The following is an 18,592-nucleotide window of genomic DNA, read 5'->3' on the forward strand; positions in this document are numbered from 1 at the left end:
ATCTACCTTTTGGGCACCACTGCTGTACAGTATCTCCTCACTGGTCAGCAAAAATACTTTGAAGACCCTAACAAGAGCCCTCATACAAGGTTTCATCGATTATGCATGCACCTCATGGTACCACAGCACCTCAAAGACCATAGACAAGGCTCCAGACATCCCAAAACAAACTGGTCAGACAGTGACTACCAGTGGTGGAAAGTAACTAAGTATTTTTACTTGAGTACTGTACTTGAGTATTTCCAATTTCCAATACTTTTACTTCTACTCCACTACATCTCGGAGCCAATATTTGTACTTTTACTCAACTACAGTTATTTGAAAACTTTAGTTACTAGTTACTTTGGAGATTTTAATTTTGATTAGAAAACATACATTAACCACTTCAACCCTATACATTTTGGCCATTTGAAAATAGCCGATCTACAAGCTCACAATGCGTCGCAACGCAACGCATTGTGAGCTTGTAGATCTGCTATTGTGAAGTGGGACATTCTGCAATATGAGTACTTTTAATTTTAGTACTTTAAGTACATTTTGATGCCGACACTTTTGTACTTTTAATCAAGTACATTTTCAATTCCGTACTTTTACTTAGGAGTAGTTCTAAATTGCAGTATTGGTACTTTTACTTAAGTAAAACAATTGAGTACTTTTTCCACCACTGGTGACTATACTACTTGGCCCTAGGGGCGACTCACACGGTCGCAACAGATTGATGTATGCTTGTTGTATGAGATGTATAGCTGATGCAAGCTCGCAATGCATTTCCAATGGGAGTCACATGGTTTGACACAACATTTGTGTTGTATGAGGGGGAGGGGGGGCAGTCGAAACACAGCCGAAAGCCATACAACAGCTTGTAGTCCAAAATGTTGTATCAAACCATGTGACTTCCATTGGAAATGCATTGGGGCGGCCATGACACTTACATCTTGCTTACATCTAGCATGCATCAATGTTGTATGCTAGATCGAAAGGTGTGAGTCGCCGCTTAGAGCTGACGACAGAGTACAGTAACTTTCAATGGGCCTGGTCTACAAGATTCGCTACACCACTAAGATACCCATGTACCTGTCTAAATACTTCCTGAATGTCAGCGAAGTCCACAATCACAACACCAGAGGGAGTTCCACAAACCACGTTCAACTCAGATTCGGCTCAATCAAGGGGTTAAATTAATTTTGCTCCTATGCCACTAAAATGTGGAACGCCCCAACCAACAGCCGTTAAGAACTGTGAATCCTTAGACTCCTTCAAAACCGCTTTCAAAGAGCACTTAAAGGCGGCTGCAATTCCAAACTGGCCCCTGTAACAAATGATATACTATATATACAATATTTCAATACTGTACACGTTCTCCTTTTCTTCTAACCTAATTTGATTATTTCTGTTTTACGTCTTTAAATGTTTAATGAATTGAAAATGGAGGACCCTTGTGTAAGCAGGTCTTAGTGCTTTTTCTGGTTTTATCCTCCTTAGCAGATTTTCTAGTAACCTGTACGTTCCTTGAACTGTACCCATTCTGCAAACTGTTTAAAATGTTCAATCAATCAATACAAGGCTGTGGCATTGTGCTTATTTTATTTACATTAGTCTTATGTTCTCAAAATTGCATATATGTAAGACGTATAGGCCTAAAATCGTTGTTCAACGGAAAGAAATTGGGCCTACCGTAACTCTGAGAGATAAACGGAACCAAATGGACCATTTGCATGGTTCCATTTGTACAGTCTCAGAGTTACAGACCCATAAGGGGGAACCCCCTCATATGACATTTGGGCACATTTGGGCAAGTGGCTATGGCCGAATTTAGTGTTTAGAGTGCAAAACTAATGCTCAATGGATTCAGAATCATGAAAACCCTCTAGTTTGACACGTGCCACTTAAAGCATAATGAAATCTTGATTTCTTTTTTTGCATTATATAGGTTGTTAATGGTAGGCCGGCCTACCCCAACTTCAACCCCTGATTTTACCATGATCCACATATTTAATTGACAATTTTTAATATGTTATTTGAATGACCCTAAGGATCATTGAACGATTACAATTGCAATTTATTTGGGGTCACGCGGCCTGGCCTATCAAGGAACCCAGTGTCCCAATACCCAGTGTGTGTAGCAGAGTAGCCTATTTCCAGTGAGAATTGAAGTTGAATAGAGCATTAAGAGGCCCCATTTCTTCCTAACATGGCTGCTGCGCATGTAATATTCGATGGTTTTGTCAAAGATCACTGCTGACCTTGGCTTATTGCGTCTCAGTCGCCTTATACAGGCCTTATACCTACAGAGTCTGTAGGTAAGGCCTGTACAGGCGACTGATAGTAGCCAGCCGTTGTTGGCATGTCCGGGCATAATGTTTCCAACACAAATTACAGCTATACAAAGGTAGGCCTTACAACTGAACTATCCTGCATAATTATGCAGGTCAGAATAACAACTCGGTGCCCTCACACAGTGTCTCAATGAAACAAGTAAAGTGCGATATACACCTGGCCTAGTAGAAAAACAAACCATTACAATCAGTGCAATGCAAAAGAAATGTGACAGACAGACAAGACAGTGGGCTGAACTGAGCGCAATGTTACTAGTTTAACCATAATCCATAACCACTCACTGTATGGTCACGGTGACGTGTGTCCTACCTTAGTACCTCTTAATAATGCACTAATATAGGCATGTTTCCTTCCGTCCTGCGAAGACCATGCCATGTGCAAGCAAATACTCGTGGCTGCCCTGGACTGGAGTAGCCAATACTGAACGGCTAAACTTTTGGTCGTTGTAACTTGGTAGTAAACTGTTAGACCACTGGATGGCGCCACTTCCTCGGTTCTGTGTTCATACTAGCCTCGTTTACCCAGGCTTTTCGTTCGCTACGGATGTTCATACTCTAGAAGTCTAGATGACCTAAAGGTCAGATATAGCCTATAGTAAATGTTACTGTGGAGAGTGGAAACCACAAAACTGAAATAATTGTGCCTGTACCTTAAAATGATGTACCGTTCCGAAATTCACTCAGACTCTTGAGGCAATTATCTTCATTCATACAGGCCTATTATGTTAATAATATTGTATAATGTCAAAGCCTATACAAACCTAAAAACAAAAACCCAACTAAAAACAGAAGAACAACCTCAAAGGAGTATGTATACAAGTATAGGCTATTAACTGATATAGATTTCTAACGTTTGCTATTGTTATTATCATAGATTATTTATTTGTAACATGGTAGCTAACTTTTATGTTTATCACTGTGTTTTACTGGTTTAATGAATGCTGTAGATGCCTATTCTATTTTCATCCTATTGAATGATGGTGCTATTTTGTTACTTGTATCTAGCTTACATAACACTTATTATTATTATTATTATTATTATTATTATTATTATTATTATTATTATTATTATTATTAAAATAGTAGAACGTGTCTTGTTGCGCCATGCAACAAGTTAAGAAATGTATTTATATGAGCATAAAGTGACTCACTTGAACATCAGCCGGTGACGCAATATGCCATGACTTATGACTTGGTCAATTTTGTGGAAGCGCGCGTCAGTTCAGTGGAATTCCATATTTTCATGAATGAGATTTAGATTGTAGCATAATATAATATAATATAATATAATATAATATAATATAATATAATATAATATAATATAATATAATATAATATAATATAATATAATATAATATAATATAATATAATATAATATAATATAATATAATATAATATAATATAATAATATAATATAATATAGTATGGAGATAAGAGGTTTGTGCCCGACACTATTTGTTTTACAGTCTATGGCCCGACAGCAACAATAGGCTATACAATATAGGCCTACAACATATAATTGTACAATTTAATTTATTTAACTTCTGTAACGGCATGACTAATGTATACCCTATACCCATGCATGCATAGCCTGAGAAGAATATATTAGCTATAACTTAAACTTTGCGGTTCTCAAACTCTTTCATGCCAATTGCCAATTTAGGACCCAAAATTATATTAATTTGGCTTTGGACCCCCATTTAAAAAATGATTGTGTGCCAGGGACCCCCATCCCCACTTTGAGAACCTATGCTACAACTATTTGTCAAGCATTTTCAATGATGCCAATTGCCAATCATATACAGCTATAATGATCGCTGCATTATTATGGCAACAGCTTGATCTTTTGTATACCGCCGGTATACCGAAGTTAGTAGGCTATAGTTACATTTATAGCATATAATTTACTGTACATGCTCATTGCTCACGCAAAGACAATAAAACTAACATTGCGGGTTGCAATAATTAATTAATCATGTTTCAAAATATGATCTGTCAAGACCATTGTCAACATTGCAGGCCTATAGGATTTAAGAATTTAAAGCGCTGGCTAAATAACAATGCTCAAATATTGATAGAATTTGGGGTTTGGAAAATGTTGTTTACAGTTAGGCATATACTGTAAAGTCATGTGCACATGATCATGAACCCAAAAGCCTCAAATTCGCTAGTTTTCACCAATTATTCTATTTAAAAAAACTCTATTGACTGTAGGCATGCATGCATGAACATCACGAATGAATACAATATGGATAGATATAGGCTATATAATGTATGCTATAGGCTACAAAACAGTGGCCTATAATGCAGAATAAATAAATAACGAGTCATGTATTTTGTATAAATAGCCAAGTTCATTTATTTGTTATAATAACATCGACTTTCACTCATTTTTAGATGTATAAATATAAAGTTTACCATTTCTCACAACAAACACACAGTATAGACAAGGAGACATTAAATACAAATATTAATACTTTTCGATCGTTGCGCGTCGTAACAAATCACCTCTTATTTACAACATGTACAAAAACAAAATGGTCCGCCGTCCTTGAAAAATGAGAATGAAATAGTAGGTAATGCTAACTTTTTTTTACACTAAAGAAATCAAACAAAGTGGTCTTTTTTTCTACGTTTACATAGCATGTCTATTTGGAGAATTTAAAATAATAAGAAAAAAAAACGTGACTTCGTTCGGTATGACATTAATGTATAGGGCCTCGTAGTTGGAGGAATGTGGCGATTTCATTTGGCCAAAACTAACCCTCCTTTCTTCAGTAAAAAATAAAACTCGATCCGTGACCGTGAACCGCATCGGCTCGATCCGACTTCGGGACACGTTTCTTTCGATCACACTGGATCCTCTGCAGAAGAATAGTAGAAAAATAATAATTGTCCAGTTGTTTTAATAAGTGTCCCTTAATCTCAAAGTATATTAAGTTCTCAGAGAACTTGGTAGATGAGGTTCGGGTCGTGACGCGCGGCGGCGCCGGCCTGCTGAGGACAGTTGGTCGCCGAGGGCACGGAGGGCCCGCTCTCCCCCAGGACAGAGCCTTCCTGCGGGGAGCACGGCTCGCCGGTGCTCCCCTCCGACCCGGAGGAGGAGCCGCCCTGGCTGGAACAGGGAGCCGCCTGCAGCAGCGTGCAGGACGCCGCCGATGTGTCCGTGGAAATCCTCTCCACGATGCTCGATAGACAGTCCAGGCTGGAAATCACCGAGCTCTTGTTGTCGCCTTTGGCACCTGCTGTTGTAAACAAAATACGCGTGTGTTAGAGAAGAAAAAAAAACACCCTTTTCATGGTGTTGAAGCAGCCATATACACTGAAATAATTAGGACAGTTTGTTAATACGAATGAATGGAGCAATGGAGTGAGAGATGCGAGGGAATCGTTCTTACCATTTGGCGTCTCAGTGAAATACGAGCTGTCATAACTGCTTCTTCTGGCTGATGACGTGCATGTTGGGCCATTAAAATCCATCTGGAGAGAAGAGAGAGAAATATAATTAAGTTTACATTTTTAGTTTGCATTCAACCAGAACTAGTCATGATAATAACAGCAGGCCTGATACATTTAGACCTATAGGCATAGGCCTAAAAAAATCAAGCAATTTGAATAATAATAAAAAACAAGCAACAACAATAGACTATAACAAATGCAGCCATCTAATGGCCTGACTAACTTTGGTTGTTTACCAATTTAGTGAAATTTAGTAAAATGCTTAATAAATTGTATAAAATGAATGAACAAACAAATGCTTGATACATTTTAATAAATGAATTAACTGCATGAGCACATGCTTTATTTGTTTCATAATTGTAGGTCCTATATCAGAGAGCTATATACCTATAACCTAACAAAGTTCCTAATAATAATAACAACAAACTCACCATTCCATCGGAGCAGTTGGACCGGGGGCTGGACGCGTCCGAGTCCCCACTGTAGTGCTCCATCACCGGGTAGTAGCTGTCGTCCTGGCCGCGCAGAAGCGCCTGCAGGGACTCGATGTAGCTGATGGCGTTGCGCAGGATCTCCACCTTGGGCAGCCGCTGGTTGGGGTTGGTGGACGTGCAACGCTTCAGCGTCTCGAAGGCGTCGTTGACCTTGCTCAGCCTCCGCCTCTCGCGCATGGTGGCGGCCTTCCTGCGGTCGGCGTTGGTGGTCTTGCGCTTGCACGCCTTGCACGCCCACAGCAGGCACCTGCCGGCCTGGTGGTGGCCGCTGGGCGCCCGGACGTGCTCGTCCTCGTTGTGGTGGCCGTGGTGGTGGTGGTGGTGGCCGTGGGTGCTGTCGCCGTCGGCGACACCCCCGCCGGCCTTCAGGAGGCCCACATGGACCTGCAGCCTCGGGTCCAGGTCCTCGAAGAAGTGCATGTCGCTCGTGTCGAAGCACGGGTCGTCGTAGAAGTCATCGGCCGAGGTGACGGGGAAGGACATATCCGACAACTCCATGTTTTAGTTTCACTGATAAACACAAATCCTGCACTTCCAACTTTGTATAACAAAGTATAGGCTATAACAGTTGTCAAATGTCCCCGAGGAAAAAGGAAAGAAAGCTTGGGGAGGGCCAAAAAAATATATAATATTAAGATCCTTATGGGCAGCTAACACAAACTACAATATAAGGATGGGTAGTTGCTGTTAGTAAGAGGAATGTAGTTGTTTTTCACACAACTTTGTCTATTTGTGCTGCTGCACCCCTTTCAGTAGGTACCTGTTGCTGATGATGGGACCCCAGGCAGCTTATATGTTTGGGGTGGGAAGGATGGGGCGTTGCTCTGGTTTCTGACAGCTCAAGGCTTCGGCCAATGGGCTGCCTTATGGGCGCACAGGGAGGGGCATTTACAACTTCACGGTAATTAGTGTACAATTACCCGTAACTGTCTGTGGGCAATAATATAATGTAAAGAGAGAGGGCTGCTGCCTCGAATTAGAACAACACAACATAAATAGAAAATAATGCGTGTCATACATGATTAAACTATTATTAGTATATTACACAAATACATTCAAATTATACAGCCTCTAAAATTATCAAAAATAAATTAAATCATAGCTGTGTGGTACGGGGAACAGCTATGATGGTATGGGAACATACATGCCGTCCGTTTGTCTTAAAATAATTGTTTGTTTTTGTGTTTGTTTTTTAACAATAGCAGCTGCATGTATGCCAAAGGCCTGCTGGTACCTATACTGTAGGTGTGGGCCTGTTGTCCATGAGTGTGAAAACAGGGCCTACAGCTGAAAATACAGGAATTAAACTGATGGCTGTTTTGGATTATTTATTATTTGACACAGATCTTACATAATTCATGTCATTATCTTTCTTTAAAACACCACATCTTTGTCTGTTTGTTTAACTTTTAACCAACTTTGTTCGGCTCTAAAACTGCTGTTTGTATAGTAGCCTTGAAGTTCTGATGTCGCTAGATGGCGGTAGTGAGTTGATCTTTAGGACCTTACTTGTGAACAGACACTTGTGGCTTGGTGGATGTACAGTAGAAGTACTAGAATGTTTTACTTAAGTAAAAGTATTAATACTGCCATGTAGAAATACATGTCCCATTTCACAAGTTCAATATGTATAAAAATCTATTTTCAACTGGAAAGTGGAAATACTAAAGTATACAAATAGCCTACTTAAAAAGTGTAGGTTATATATAAGTACAGTAGGCCTACTTAAGGACAAGTATAGTTACTTTACTGTCAACAGATGTGAACTCGAACTTCACATATATAGGCTACATAAAGTAATCAAAAGCTTAACAAATCTAATGATAGAAAGGACATTTGTTTTAAGAAGTGGTCCAATAATAATAATATTAACAACAATACTTGGTGAAATAATGATCAAAACTTTATTTCATAAGTAGACACACACCATGCCAATATATTACTTGTTTTAAAGAAAATCAGTTTTGCATTATTTTTGGAAAACAAACCAAGCCAATGCACAGCCCTGAAGCAATAAATACCAAAAACTGATTAAAATGATGTGTTTGTGATATTTCATGGGGAGGACATCATGAAAAAGATTTGTTATAAAATGGTGCATTTATATAGTAAATGGTGCATTTATATAGCGCCTTTATCCAAGGCGCTTTACATAGATTGTGCATTACATTCACCCATTCACACACACATTCATACACCGATTGCGGCGGAAGCCATGCAAGGTACCAACCAGCACATCGGGAGCAATTTGGGGTTCAGTGTCTTGCCCAAGGACACTTCGACATGTAGCCAGGAGGAGCCGGGATTCGAACCGCCGACCCATGGATCATTGGACGACCTGCTCTACCTCTTGAGCCACAGTCGTTATATTAAGTAAGATAATAAATACATAAACACAAATAAAAATAAGCTTATGATGATAAATAGATGGAGTGTGTTTTTCAATCAGTATACAGTAGGTTGAGACACCAAAGTGTCTTGGCATGATGACACAGCCAAGACAGTAAGAACATAACACATTTCAAAACAGATGCTTTATAAGTAAGTAACATGTGGATAGGGCAGGAGCCTATATCCTGTTTCTGTTGCATGAGGCAGCATGATGTACACCCTGCTGGACATGACACAAGGGGCCCTATTAAGCAAATGGAATCTAATTACATATAATTTTACAGTTTTTAAGACGTGGGGGCGGGTGCAATGTCATATTACAATTATGGGCCAGGTAAGAAGCGCTTTCGACACCCCGTGGTGTGAGCAAAACGGCCTTGAATTAGTCATGGGAGTGTTTAAGGGAGTTTTGAGGCTTACCCAATGAACATGTCCGTACTATTCTCTTTACGACACCAGCTGATGATGCGCCCTTTTCGGCAAGTGGTATTACATTTCTGCAGACTGGCACCATAGACATGACATGACTTTGTCACATTTGGGTTAATTATTCATATTGCACTGCATGCTGTCACCTTTATGCCTCCAAAGAACAGATCCACAAGCTGTCACAGCCATGATGTGCATAGCTTGTAGGCCTATGTCTCTATTTTGTTAAGTAACTTGCAGTTTTCATTGGAAAGTCATTACAGCGGCGCAGCCATATGCTAAGGGAGGGAGATATACGCACATCGTCACTTAATTTGTTTCTGTTCTAAGCATGAAAAACAGCTGTAAAAATCTTTATTCTAGTTCATTTGATTCATAAATGAATAACTAAGACTTTGAAATGGCACCTACCTATACCTTTCAGATCGGAATGGAACTGCGAGTAGATACGCAGCATTGGCTGGCAAATTGGCAATCCATGCGTAATGTTCCCAGAATCGTCTAACCCCCGAACATACAAGTTCGTTTGATATTGTTTAATTCGATAAAAATAGAACCATGTACCATACAGCGAATGAAAGCAAGATTCCTAAGGAATATGGGGATTTTTACATTTTAAAAAACGGTTGAGAAATGAGAGAACCATGAGTGTTTATAATATCAAATATTATAAGAATAATATGAAAGACAAACGGGCTGTGAAGAGCTCAGCTCACCATCCCGACAAGGAGGAAATATAGCCTATAGTGCATGCACGTATATGCACTGACTGTTGCACACACGCTCTTTATTTGTTTCTATTGAAAAACACCAGTAAAATAACGTTTATTTTATTTTATTTCATTCGAGTCACGACGAAGGAATGAGTTGAAATGCCATACGTGCGCCATGCGTATTGCTGCGGCCCCAATGTTATGGTCTTCGCTCGTAGCATATTATTGAAGAAGAATTGAGTCGGGTGTGATACAGCGTATGAAAGCAAACCTCCCAATGAGTATGGAGATGTTTTAATTTCTAAAAAAGGTTGAGAAATGAGCGATATATGACCCTTTATAATCTCAACGAGAAAGCCAGAAAACTCGCTGTTGCCATGTGTCATAGAAACAAGTAAATAGGTCTATAAACATACTCCCAAAAGAATCGCATATAACAGGGGTCTACAACCTATTTTAAATGAAGTGCCATGTTTTTATTTTCTAGATAGTGAGTCTGCCATATCAAGATTCCTTTTAATGACACCACATTCAAATTTCCAGCATATTTTGATTGTCCACAAATATAAAGTTCTTCCTTCTTTTTACATATTTTCTTGCACATTGTTAGAATGATCATTATAAATATATATCCCCCTGCAGTCAGAGTTCATTGTTTTAATGAATGAATGTGATGCATTGTGAGCTGGTAGATCTGCTATTTTCAAAAGTAATCTTTGAAAAAAGTGACAATTGTGGAATATTTTTGAAAAATGTTATTGAAACATTTAAAAACACAAATCTGTCATGGGGGTCACTGGCTTAGTTGGGCAAATGCATTAATCTGGGGGTCCTTGACATGGGAATGTCGCTGTGTGAGGATCACTGGTTTAAACAACATTAGGAGAAAAGCCCAAATAAGCACTTTAGAAACAAGAAAAGCAACCACAACTACCAATATTTACAAGCATCTTTGCAGAAAAAGAAGCCGCTTATAATAAACAGACATGGCAACACTCCAGCAGCACTCCAGAGCCGCTCAAGTGTAAAATGAAACAGTGCTTTTTGCTTTTAAGACGTGGTCAGACCCAGGCGGAATCGGTATGCGCTGAGTGTTTTTAGGTCAAGGGGCTTAATAGCAAATTAGCGCAAAGCGAAAATAATTAACATATGGACACTCCCCCAATGCTAAATTATGCAGGAACGTGGTATTCCATATGAGTGAGCGCTCACCACGGCTTCCATAATACGAAAAGGCGCAGAGCGAGGGCGAAATCTGTATTACCGCATGGGTTTTTCGTCTTGCTTAATAGGGCTCTAGTAGTTAGTATGTCGCAGGGATGATCGCAATTGTAGATTGGCTATTTTCAGGTAGCCCAAGTATGGCTGAAATGGTTAAGTACGGTAAGCAATATTACAAGCACTGGGTGTGCTTTATCGTGATTATTGGCACGCCAGTAATGTAACGAGGCTGTATCCGAGTTCTGCAAGCATCACTGAAGTATGTCACAGCAGGGATGATCGCTGATCGTGGCTTTATAGTCCAAGAGAGACTCCAACTGAGCACCACTGATCTTAGTAGAGCGGCAATAAAATATATTTGTAGGTTATCAAAAGACAGATATTATATGACAGACAGATGACAGTCTGTCATAAAATTTAAATGTGCACAGTAAAATCCTCAATGTTATGCTCAGCGTGTAAAGATAGATGCAAATTAACCCGTAAAGGGTCCAAATTAAATGAACACTGAGGATTTACTGCATGTAATTTTATGAGGATAACGTAATAAGAATATGAGATGCATCATAGAGCTAAGCTTTGCCCTTTTGAAGGATTGGTCAATTATATTTTGGTATGCTGTTTTAAAGGTGGTGCTGTGATTGGAAAGAAACATTTATAAGACCTTTATACCTATTATGCCATACAGCCAAAACTCTATAGACTCAAGACAAACCTATAAACCTAAAATTAATTTGTTCTATATCCACACAAAAATAACTATGTAGGCTACTGTAATCTTTATTCAAAGTAAAACTCTGTGGGAGATCCAGGTGCTGTTTGTGTGAGTTCCAAATGCTATCGTAACCACGCCACAGATGCCTTGTACAAACACAAACCGTGAAGAAGCCTGATGTGGATCCAAATCACAACTAGCAACAACCATGGGATTCATTTATCAAGTATTCTCCTCAGTCTAACTTTTTCATCACCAATGCAGACAATTTCAGAGACAAGTAAATATACCATTGTCCTTTACTATTTAAAAATACGCAAGTGATCTACTCCTATAAAATATGTCCTACAAAGCCAAATAAAAAGGGTTTAAAAGGATAGTGATATTGCACTAATCCCCAAAATCATGAAGGCCAAGTTGACCTTTAGGATACACGATAAGTCAGTGTGCCCAAAAAATGTAGTTAGGCTATAGAAGAGTTCAGTCAACGTTGCTGACGCTATATTCTATCAGTGGGTCGTGACCCAGAAGTGGGTCAAGCCTTCACCTTTGCTGAAAATAGCAGATCAATTGAGCTCACGATGCGTTACAAGCTTGTAGATTGTGTATTTTCTTATTTTTGTAAGATTTATTTATGCCATTATTGATAGGACAGTATAGTATAGTATTTTGCCATGCAGCAAAGATCGTCAGGATCGGTATTCGAAGCCGTGACACACTGTCAGGCTGGCATTGCAGCCTAGGGTGTATGGACCACCATGCCAGCAGCCCAGGCTATAGATTGTGTATTTTCGACGAATGTTCTCCCTCAGAATAGGGGATGGGGGCAACTTACTGGTTTATAGCCTGGGCCGCGGCTGAGCGGTCCAGGCACCTATAGGCCGGTAAACAAGCCTGACGGCGTGTTGCGGGTTCGAGTCCCGAGTGCGTCGGCCTTTGCCGCATGTCTTCCCCCCATCTCGCTCTCCCTTTCCTGTCTAATGTACCCTATCAATACCCTATCAATACGATATCTAAAAAAAAACTAAAAAACGTACTGGTTTATAATCTCTCAAAACAGATTCTGCTAACTACATGTTTAAGGCACCACATGTTTAAGGCATCACTGCCATACAGTGGTGTTGTTAGTAGGAATAAACACAGAAGCACCCTGGAGGAAGCGGACTAAGAAAGGGGAGGAGCCCGACCGAGTTCCTGTCTCTTCACAAAAAATGAGGTGGTGCCAAATGGGTTCCCAAATTGACTGGTTCAATCACACCTCTGCTGTACCTCATCATACCTGGGTAGGCTACAAGTAGGTATGCTCATAATTAATAATCACAGAGTTGCATAATTAATTATTGTCTCATACGGTGAGCTCTTCCTGAAGTTCATTAATGAGGTACTCCCCAAAGCCCCCCGAGTGGTCGCCGGCACAGCCCACCCTGCGGGCGTTGGTGAGGAGGTCCCCGGCCAGCTTGACGCGGGAGACCAGCGGCGCCAAGAAGCGGTTCTTGACCACGCTGGACGTGTGCGGGTCGCCAAGGTCGCGGGCCAGCCTGCTCACTGCCTCCAGGGCGGCCATCTCCTCCTTCCACTGGCCCAGGGTCAGCTCCAGGGCTGGTAGCAGCGCGCACACTGTCTCACTGCCTGGCCTCTGTGACAGACAGACAGAAACATGGAATGAAGCGAAATAAAATCTCCTGACTGAAAATGTAATGATGTTTATGTATTACCATTTAAACCTATGTTGGTGCTGTTCTACATACAGCCGACCAGTTCAAAGAAATCACAGGTTCAGGCTTTGACCTTTGCTTTTATGAAATTTCCGAGACCATTCATGTTTACGGGAGACGCTTCTAAATGTAAATGGTAAATGGTGCATTTATATAGCGCCTTTATCCAAGGCGCTTTACAGAGATTGTGCATTACATTCACCCACTCACGCACACATTCATACACTGATGGCGGCGGAAACCATGCAAGGCACCAACCAGCACATCAGGAGCAATTAGGGGTTCAGTGTCTTGCTCAAGGACACTTCGACACTAACTCTGTTTACTTTGTTGCTAAGTTTGACCATTTCAAATACTCTTTAATCTTAAAATAACTAATAGCCGTTCTCCAAGCTCACGACATGTTGCAGTGCGACGTGTTGTGAGCTTGTAGATCTGCTATTTTCGGTGTGTCAATGGCTAATTTCACTAGTTTGGGTCCCGGGGGAGACATCAAATGTCTCTTTTGGGTCTCGAGCTAGTCACAAGATGGACACTGCGTTCGGCCCACACTAAGATCATTCGTGATAACAAGGTGTCCCAAATCGCCGATGATGGAGCCTTAGTGGTCTCACTCAGGACCGATTTTGCATGAGTCATAAAACCAGAGGAGACAGAAAGAGGACTCCAACGCTATACACCCCTCCCCCTCACACACACACACACACACACACACACACACACACACACACACGCACACACACACACACACACACACACGCACGTACATCTGGAAACACAATTAATACACTGTCCCTCTGCCTTCACATTAATCTCGCCGATTTTCCGGAACTCAGGGGAAATGTACACCCTGGCAGGCGCATTAGAAACGGGCCAAGGGTAAAACCCTGGGGGGTATAGCAGCCCCTCTACCCCTCTCACCAGCCAGCTTGTATCTCAAACACCATCTCATTTTTAAGCCCAACCCCGACCCCAAACCCCCCCACCCGTTGAGTACTGCCTTTCTGCACTGCAATGGCCTGTTGTACAATGTATGCTCCTAACTATGACTATAGTATACTGTGTGTCTTTACAAAGACCAGAGTAACTGCCCGACTTTATTTATAGAGCAAATAAGTTATGTATTATTCCGTCCCCCCTGTGACGTCCTGTGGGTCAATACATCGTCATCATACTGTACTTATTCAGGAATAGTATGTTCTAGTTGTGGGCTGAGCTCGAGTCGCCGCAAACCACGACTTGCGTTGGTGCAACGACACTTGCAATTTCTTAAAATTGCGAATTTTTTAGTTCCATTCACCGAGACCGAGAATTTGTGGCCTATAGTTTACACAGCAGCTTGTTATTTTACTGTGTAACGTTATAATAATAGTCTAAGGTCTAAGTCTATGGAAACCGGTGTGTGACTTACAGGAGAGTAACAAAAATCCCTGTAAATGAACGCCCTACTTGATCATACTACAGCGCCACACAAAGTATCAGAGCAGATCTACAAGCTCTAAACGTGGCGCAAAGTGACACGTTTAGAACTTGTAGATCTGCTACTTTCATTATTTTAGAATTCGAATCCTGAAAAGTAACACGTTTTCATTTGGACATATGAGGTTTCCACCCGACAGAGATGGCATAGTAGGGTATTGCATTGACTGTATGTATTGTGGTGTATAGCCCCTAGGCCGGCCCTGCCCTATATATTACGGATACAGCCGTATATCATGATGCTCCAGATCATAATGCAGACGCCATGCGTTTCACGCGTGTATTTCGAGAGAGTTATGCAGCGCATTTAAATACAGGAAGTACAGTATATTTTGACTTTGGGATGAGCGTGCCAGCTGAAATATTTAGAGCGGACTCTCAAGTGCCCACGTTTTTTTTATCTCGTGCCAAGGTTGGAATGGGGACTTTCCACACTGGCATGGCGATGCACGTGGTGTGACTTTGCAGAACCTGCCTGATGCAAGATTTATGGGTCTATAATGCCACATTTTGGAGAATCCACAGATATTTTGTTAAAGAAAACAAAAACAAAATAGACATTAATTCTGATCAAATTCAAAGCAAGATCTACAATACGCGGTTACGCACGAAAACTTTGACATGCCCAAAATAGGGCCAGTTATAAGTAGTAACTAGTTAAAAAAGCAGACCACCCACCACTAGGGAGCATGTGGTAACGTGCCTGTCCACCACCACAGAGGTTGTGGGTTCGAAACCACCGTGGTGCATCCGGCTTTGTCTAGATGACACACAATTGGTCAGTGTTCTGGTGAGGGAAGCCGGACAGGGTAATCCTACGACTGGGGTCGGGTGGCACCTGTCAACAGGGAGTGTTACGGGCGGGAGGAGTAGGATGAAGGCTCCGTCCATATCCTCCCGGTGGGGGCTCCTCACTGGCAGGTGAGTCAGTACAGGGACGTGCAGAGTGTTAGAGAGGCAGGGGCTGACTGACATCCCGTAAGAGGGCACTTTCAGACAAAGAAATAGCGAAAATGGCAGATCTACAAGCTCACAACTTGTGAGAGTTTGAGAGCTTGTAGATCAGCTATTTCCGGGGCGCAACCCAGCACTCTTTAGCTAGTGGAGATGCAGGTGTAACGACATGGATTTCTAAACAAATCTGTTCAACGAAAAATGCTGCGTTCAAGTTCAGGAGACTTCGGTAAAAAAAGGAATTCTCCTGAATGCTGCCTTCCGGCATGGCATGGAAAGGAGTGGCATTTGCACGTTTTTTTTCACCATAGTAAATGCTGCATTCGTGGTCTAAAGAGGGCAGTTGTTTTACAGACGTAAAAGGTCAGGGGGCTGAAGCCCCCTTTAATGTCTATGTGTGCACGTCTTTGAGTCAGTAGGATACAGCAGCAGTGACTACACAGAAATTAATTAATTGTCATGATGGCTTGTACGTTATATAACCAGATTAGTACATCATCATACGACGCAGCATAAATGTGCAGTATGGGAGGTAGAGGTACCTACCGGTATGTCTTTGTTGCAGTACTGCCCTCCCCGCTCTGACAGGTAGGCCAGCATGGCAGCGGCCTGAGTCTGCTCTTCCACAGACTGTTGGCGGAAGAATGCAGCCACCCTTGGCAACGCCATGTCGTCCTGCTCAAATGTACTTGCCTGTATAGTAAACAATTAACAATATGAAAAAACAGAAGACAGAAAAATGCATGCATGCATGTCAGAACATTTCCAAGTTGGAAAAACATTCACAGGTCACCACTTTAACCTTCAACCACTTTATCCATATCCATATTGTATATGCTGCTAGCTATTCACTGTTGAATAATCTTGAATTCTCTTCTGGGGGTGTCCCTGGCACAAAACCTTTTCAGATGAGCAAGGCCAAATAGAATTTCTATTTGGGGGTCCAATGGCTTGACTTGAAAACGTTTGAGAAGCCGTTATACCTCGCAGTAAGGCTGGGACAGAGGCTACTATTATGTTTGTTTACATTTAGAACATTACATGCGTGTTACATACAACCCCTCCCTCGATCAGCCGGAGATCTTATCTCACCAGAGCCTCCAGCCTGTACGCCCCCTCCATGATCAACGTGGCCACGGCGCACAGCGTCTCTTCCACCACAGCAGGGAGGTTCTGTCTAGCTCTGCTGCCGAGAAACGCTCGGTGACATTTACACATCGGTAGGTTGCTTTTAAATCTCTTGTCACTTGGTTCAGGTTCAGCCATTATTACGTTGCGCAACTTAAGTATAGCCTAATCAGTCGCAACAACAACAGTCAGTTGGACTCGTTATCTTACAGCCTTTTTTTCAACCAACAGATGTCTGTGCAAAACTAAATACAGCGCTTAAAAGGCTTGATTGAATAGTAAAAAATGAACAATATGAGCGTCCGTTCGGTTCCAATCTTTGCTCTGCCAGAGAGCTGTGGTCAGAAATAGGTGTCACACTGACACACACAGGGATTACAATGCGCAGCGGCAGCGCGCCACGGAACAACATGTTACCCGTTGAGCCCATGGTTGAGCCGGTTCAGCCTCCCAAGTTCATCCGGTGTGCGTCATGATCGCACCGTGACCGGCCTTCAGTTCACACACACACACACACACACACACACACACACACACACACACACACACACACACACAGTTCAACACAGTTATAGTTAGTTAATTTTATAAATATGATTATAGCTATAGTTGTCTGAATGTAGGTAGTTTTAGCCTATAATTAATATGATGATGATGATAATAATGATTGTTGTTGTTGTTATAATTGGTGCTGGTAAGGTAACACTTCCTCAATAGGGGCAAATAATCATCATCTTGTCGTTTATGATTGAAAGTATTATTATTTATTTTTCATGTTTGCTGCCAGCCCATAGCCTATACTATAGGCTAGCTATAGAACATGTTACTGAAGACTTGGAAGGATACAGAATAGGTGGGCAGTGGGCACTATAGGGACATCTGTCCATTTCAATGTAAAATTGGCTATTTTGTCCAAAATGTAGCCTACTAACTGAAAAATGGTCTTATTGTAAATACATGATGTGAACATGCAATTGTAGACATATTAGATCTTAATTGTCAAATGTTTTACTTTAAACACATTTTCCAAATATTATTTTATTATTGGAATAAAATAGCCAATTTAACACGGAGGTGCATGCCCACTATTCCTCCTTGGTGCCCAGGGCCGGCCCTCCCATCAGGCAGAACACGCAGTTGCCTAGGGCATCATGAGGGGAGGGGGGGCATCCACCAAGCAAAAAAAACAAAACACAGTGGTCATGGTCATTTTTCAAGGGGGCATCACGAAAAATCCTGCCTAGGCCTTCTTATTGATAGAGTAAGTGGAGACAGACCATAGAGGTATCAAAGGATAGAGGGAGGACCGTAGCTACAGCCCCGCCCCCAAGCTATTCATTTCAATGGAAGTTGCTCAGTGGCGTTTTGAACAAGCCCCCAGTGAGGCTCTCCAACGTTGAGGTGCTCAGCCCTAGTGGTAAGAGCGGGGACTGCAGGCGGACCCGTGGAGTTATGACGAGGAAACCCCGTGCAGCTGGGCTTTAACATTGAGCGCCCGTTTGCACTTCTGCATTTTGGACACCAAATCGGGGCTGTCGCTCCGGTTCAGTCTCTATCC

At 41.6% G+C, this 18,592-nt stretch overlaps 2 protein-coding genes across 3 annotated transcripts; both read right to left on the reverse strand.

Moving 5' to 3' along the window:
- Positions 1-4,689: 4,689 nt before the first annotated feature.
- LOC306923380 (myoblast determination protein 1 homolog 2-like) lies at positions 4,690-7,036 on the reverse strand. 2 transcript variants are annotated; one of them, XM_079501438.1, is made up of 3 exons: positions 6,227-7,036; positions 5,735-5,816; positions 4,690-5,578 (listed from the first exon to the last, which is right to left on the reverse strand). In XM_079501438.1, exons 1-3 carry the CDS (start codon positions 6,785-6,787, stop codon positions 5,280-5,282), a joined length of 942 nt encoding a protein of 313 aa, XP_079357564.1. In that variant the 5' UTR covers positions 6,788-7,036; the 3' UTR covers positions 4,690-5,279. The 2 variants fall into 2 exon arrangements, with proteins under 2 accessions (XP_079357564.1, XP_079357563.1); XM_079501437.1 differs by having other exon boundaries at positions 4,690-5,581.
- A 5,846-nt stretch (positions 7,037-12,882) lies between these two features.
- On the reverse strand, positions 12,883-17,258 carry LOC306924088 (ferritin heavy chain B). Its single transcript, XM_079502429.1, has 3 exons — positions 16,999-17,258; positions 16,453-16,599; positions 12,883-13,394 (listed from the first exon to the last, which is right to left on the reverse strand). Exons 1-3 carry the CDS (start codon positions 17,170-17,172, stop codon positions 13,104-13,106), a joined length of 612 nt encoding a protein of 203 aa, XP_079358555.1. The 5' UTR covers positions 17,173-17,258; the 3' UTR covers positions 12,883-13,103.
- Positions 17,259-18,592: the final 1,334 nt, after the last annotated feature.

The sequence above is a fragment of the Electrona antarctica genome (genome assembly GCF_951216825.1).
Source record: "Electrona antarctica genome assembly, chromosome: 5".
Taxonomy (NCBI): domain Eukaryota; kingdom Metazoa; phylum Chordata; class Actinopteri; order Myctophiformes; family Myctophidae; genus Electrona; species Electrona antarctica.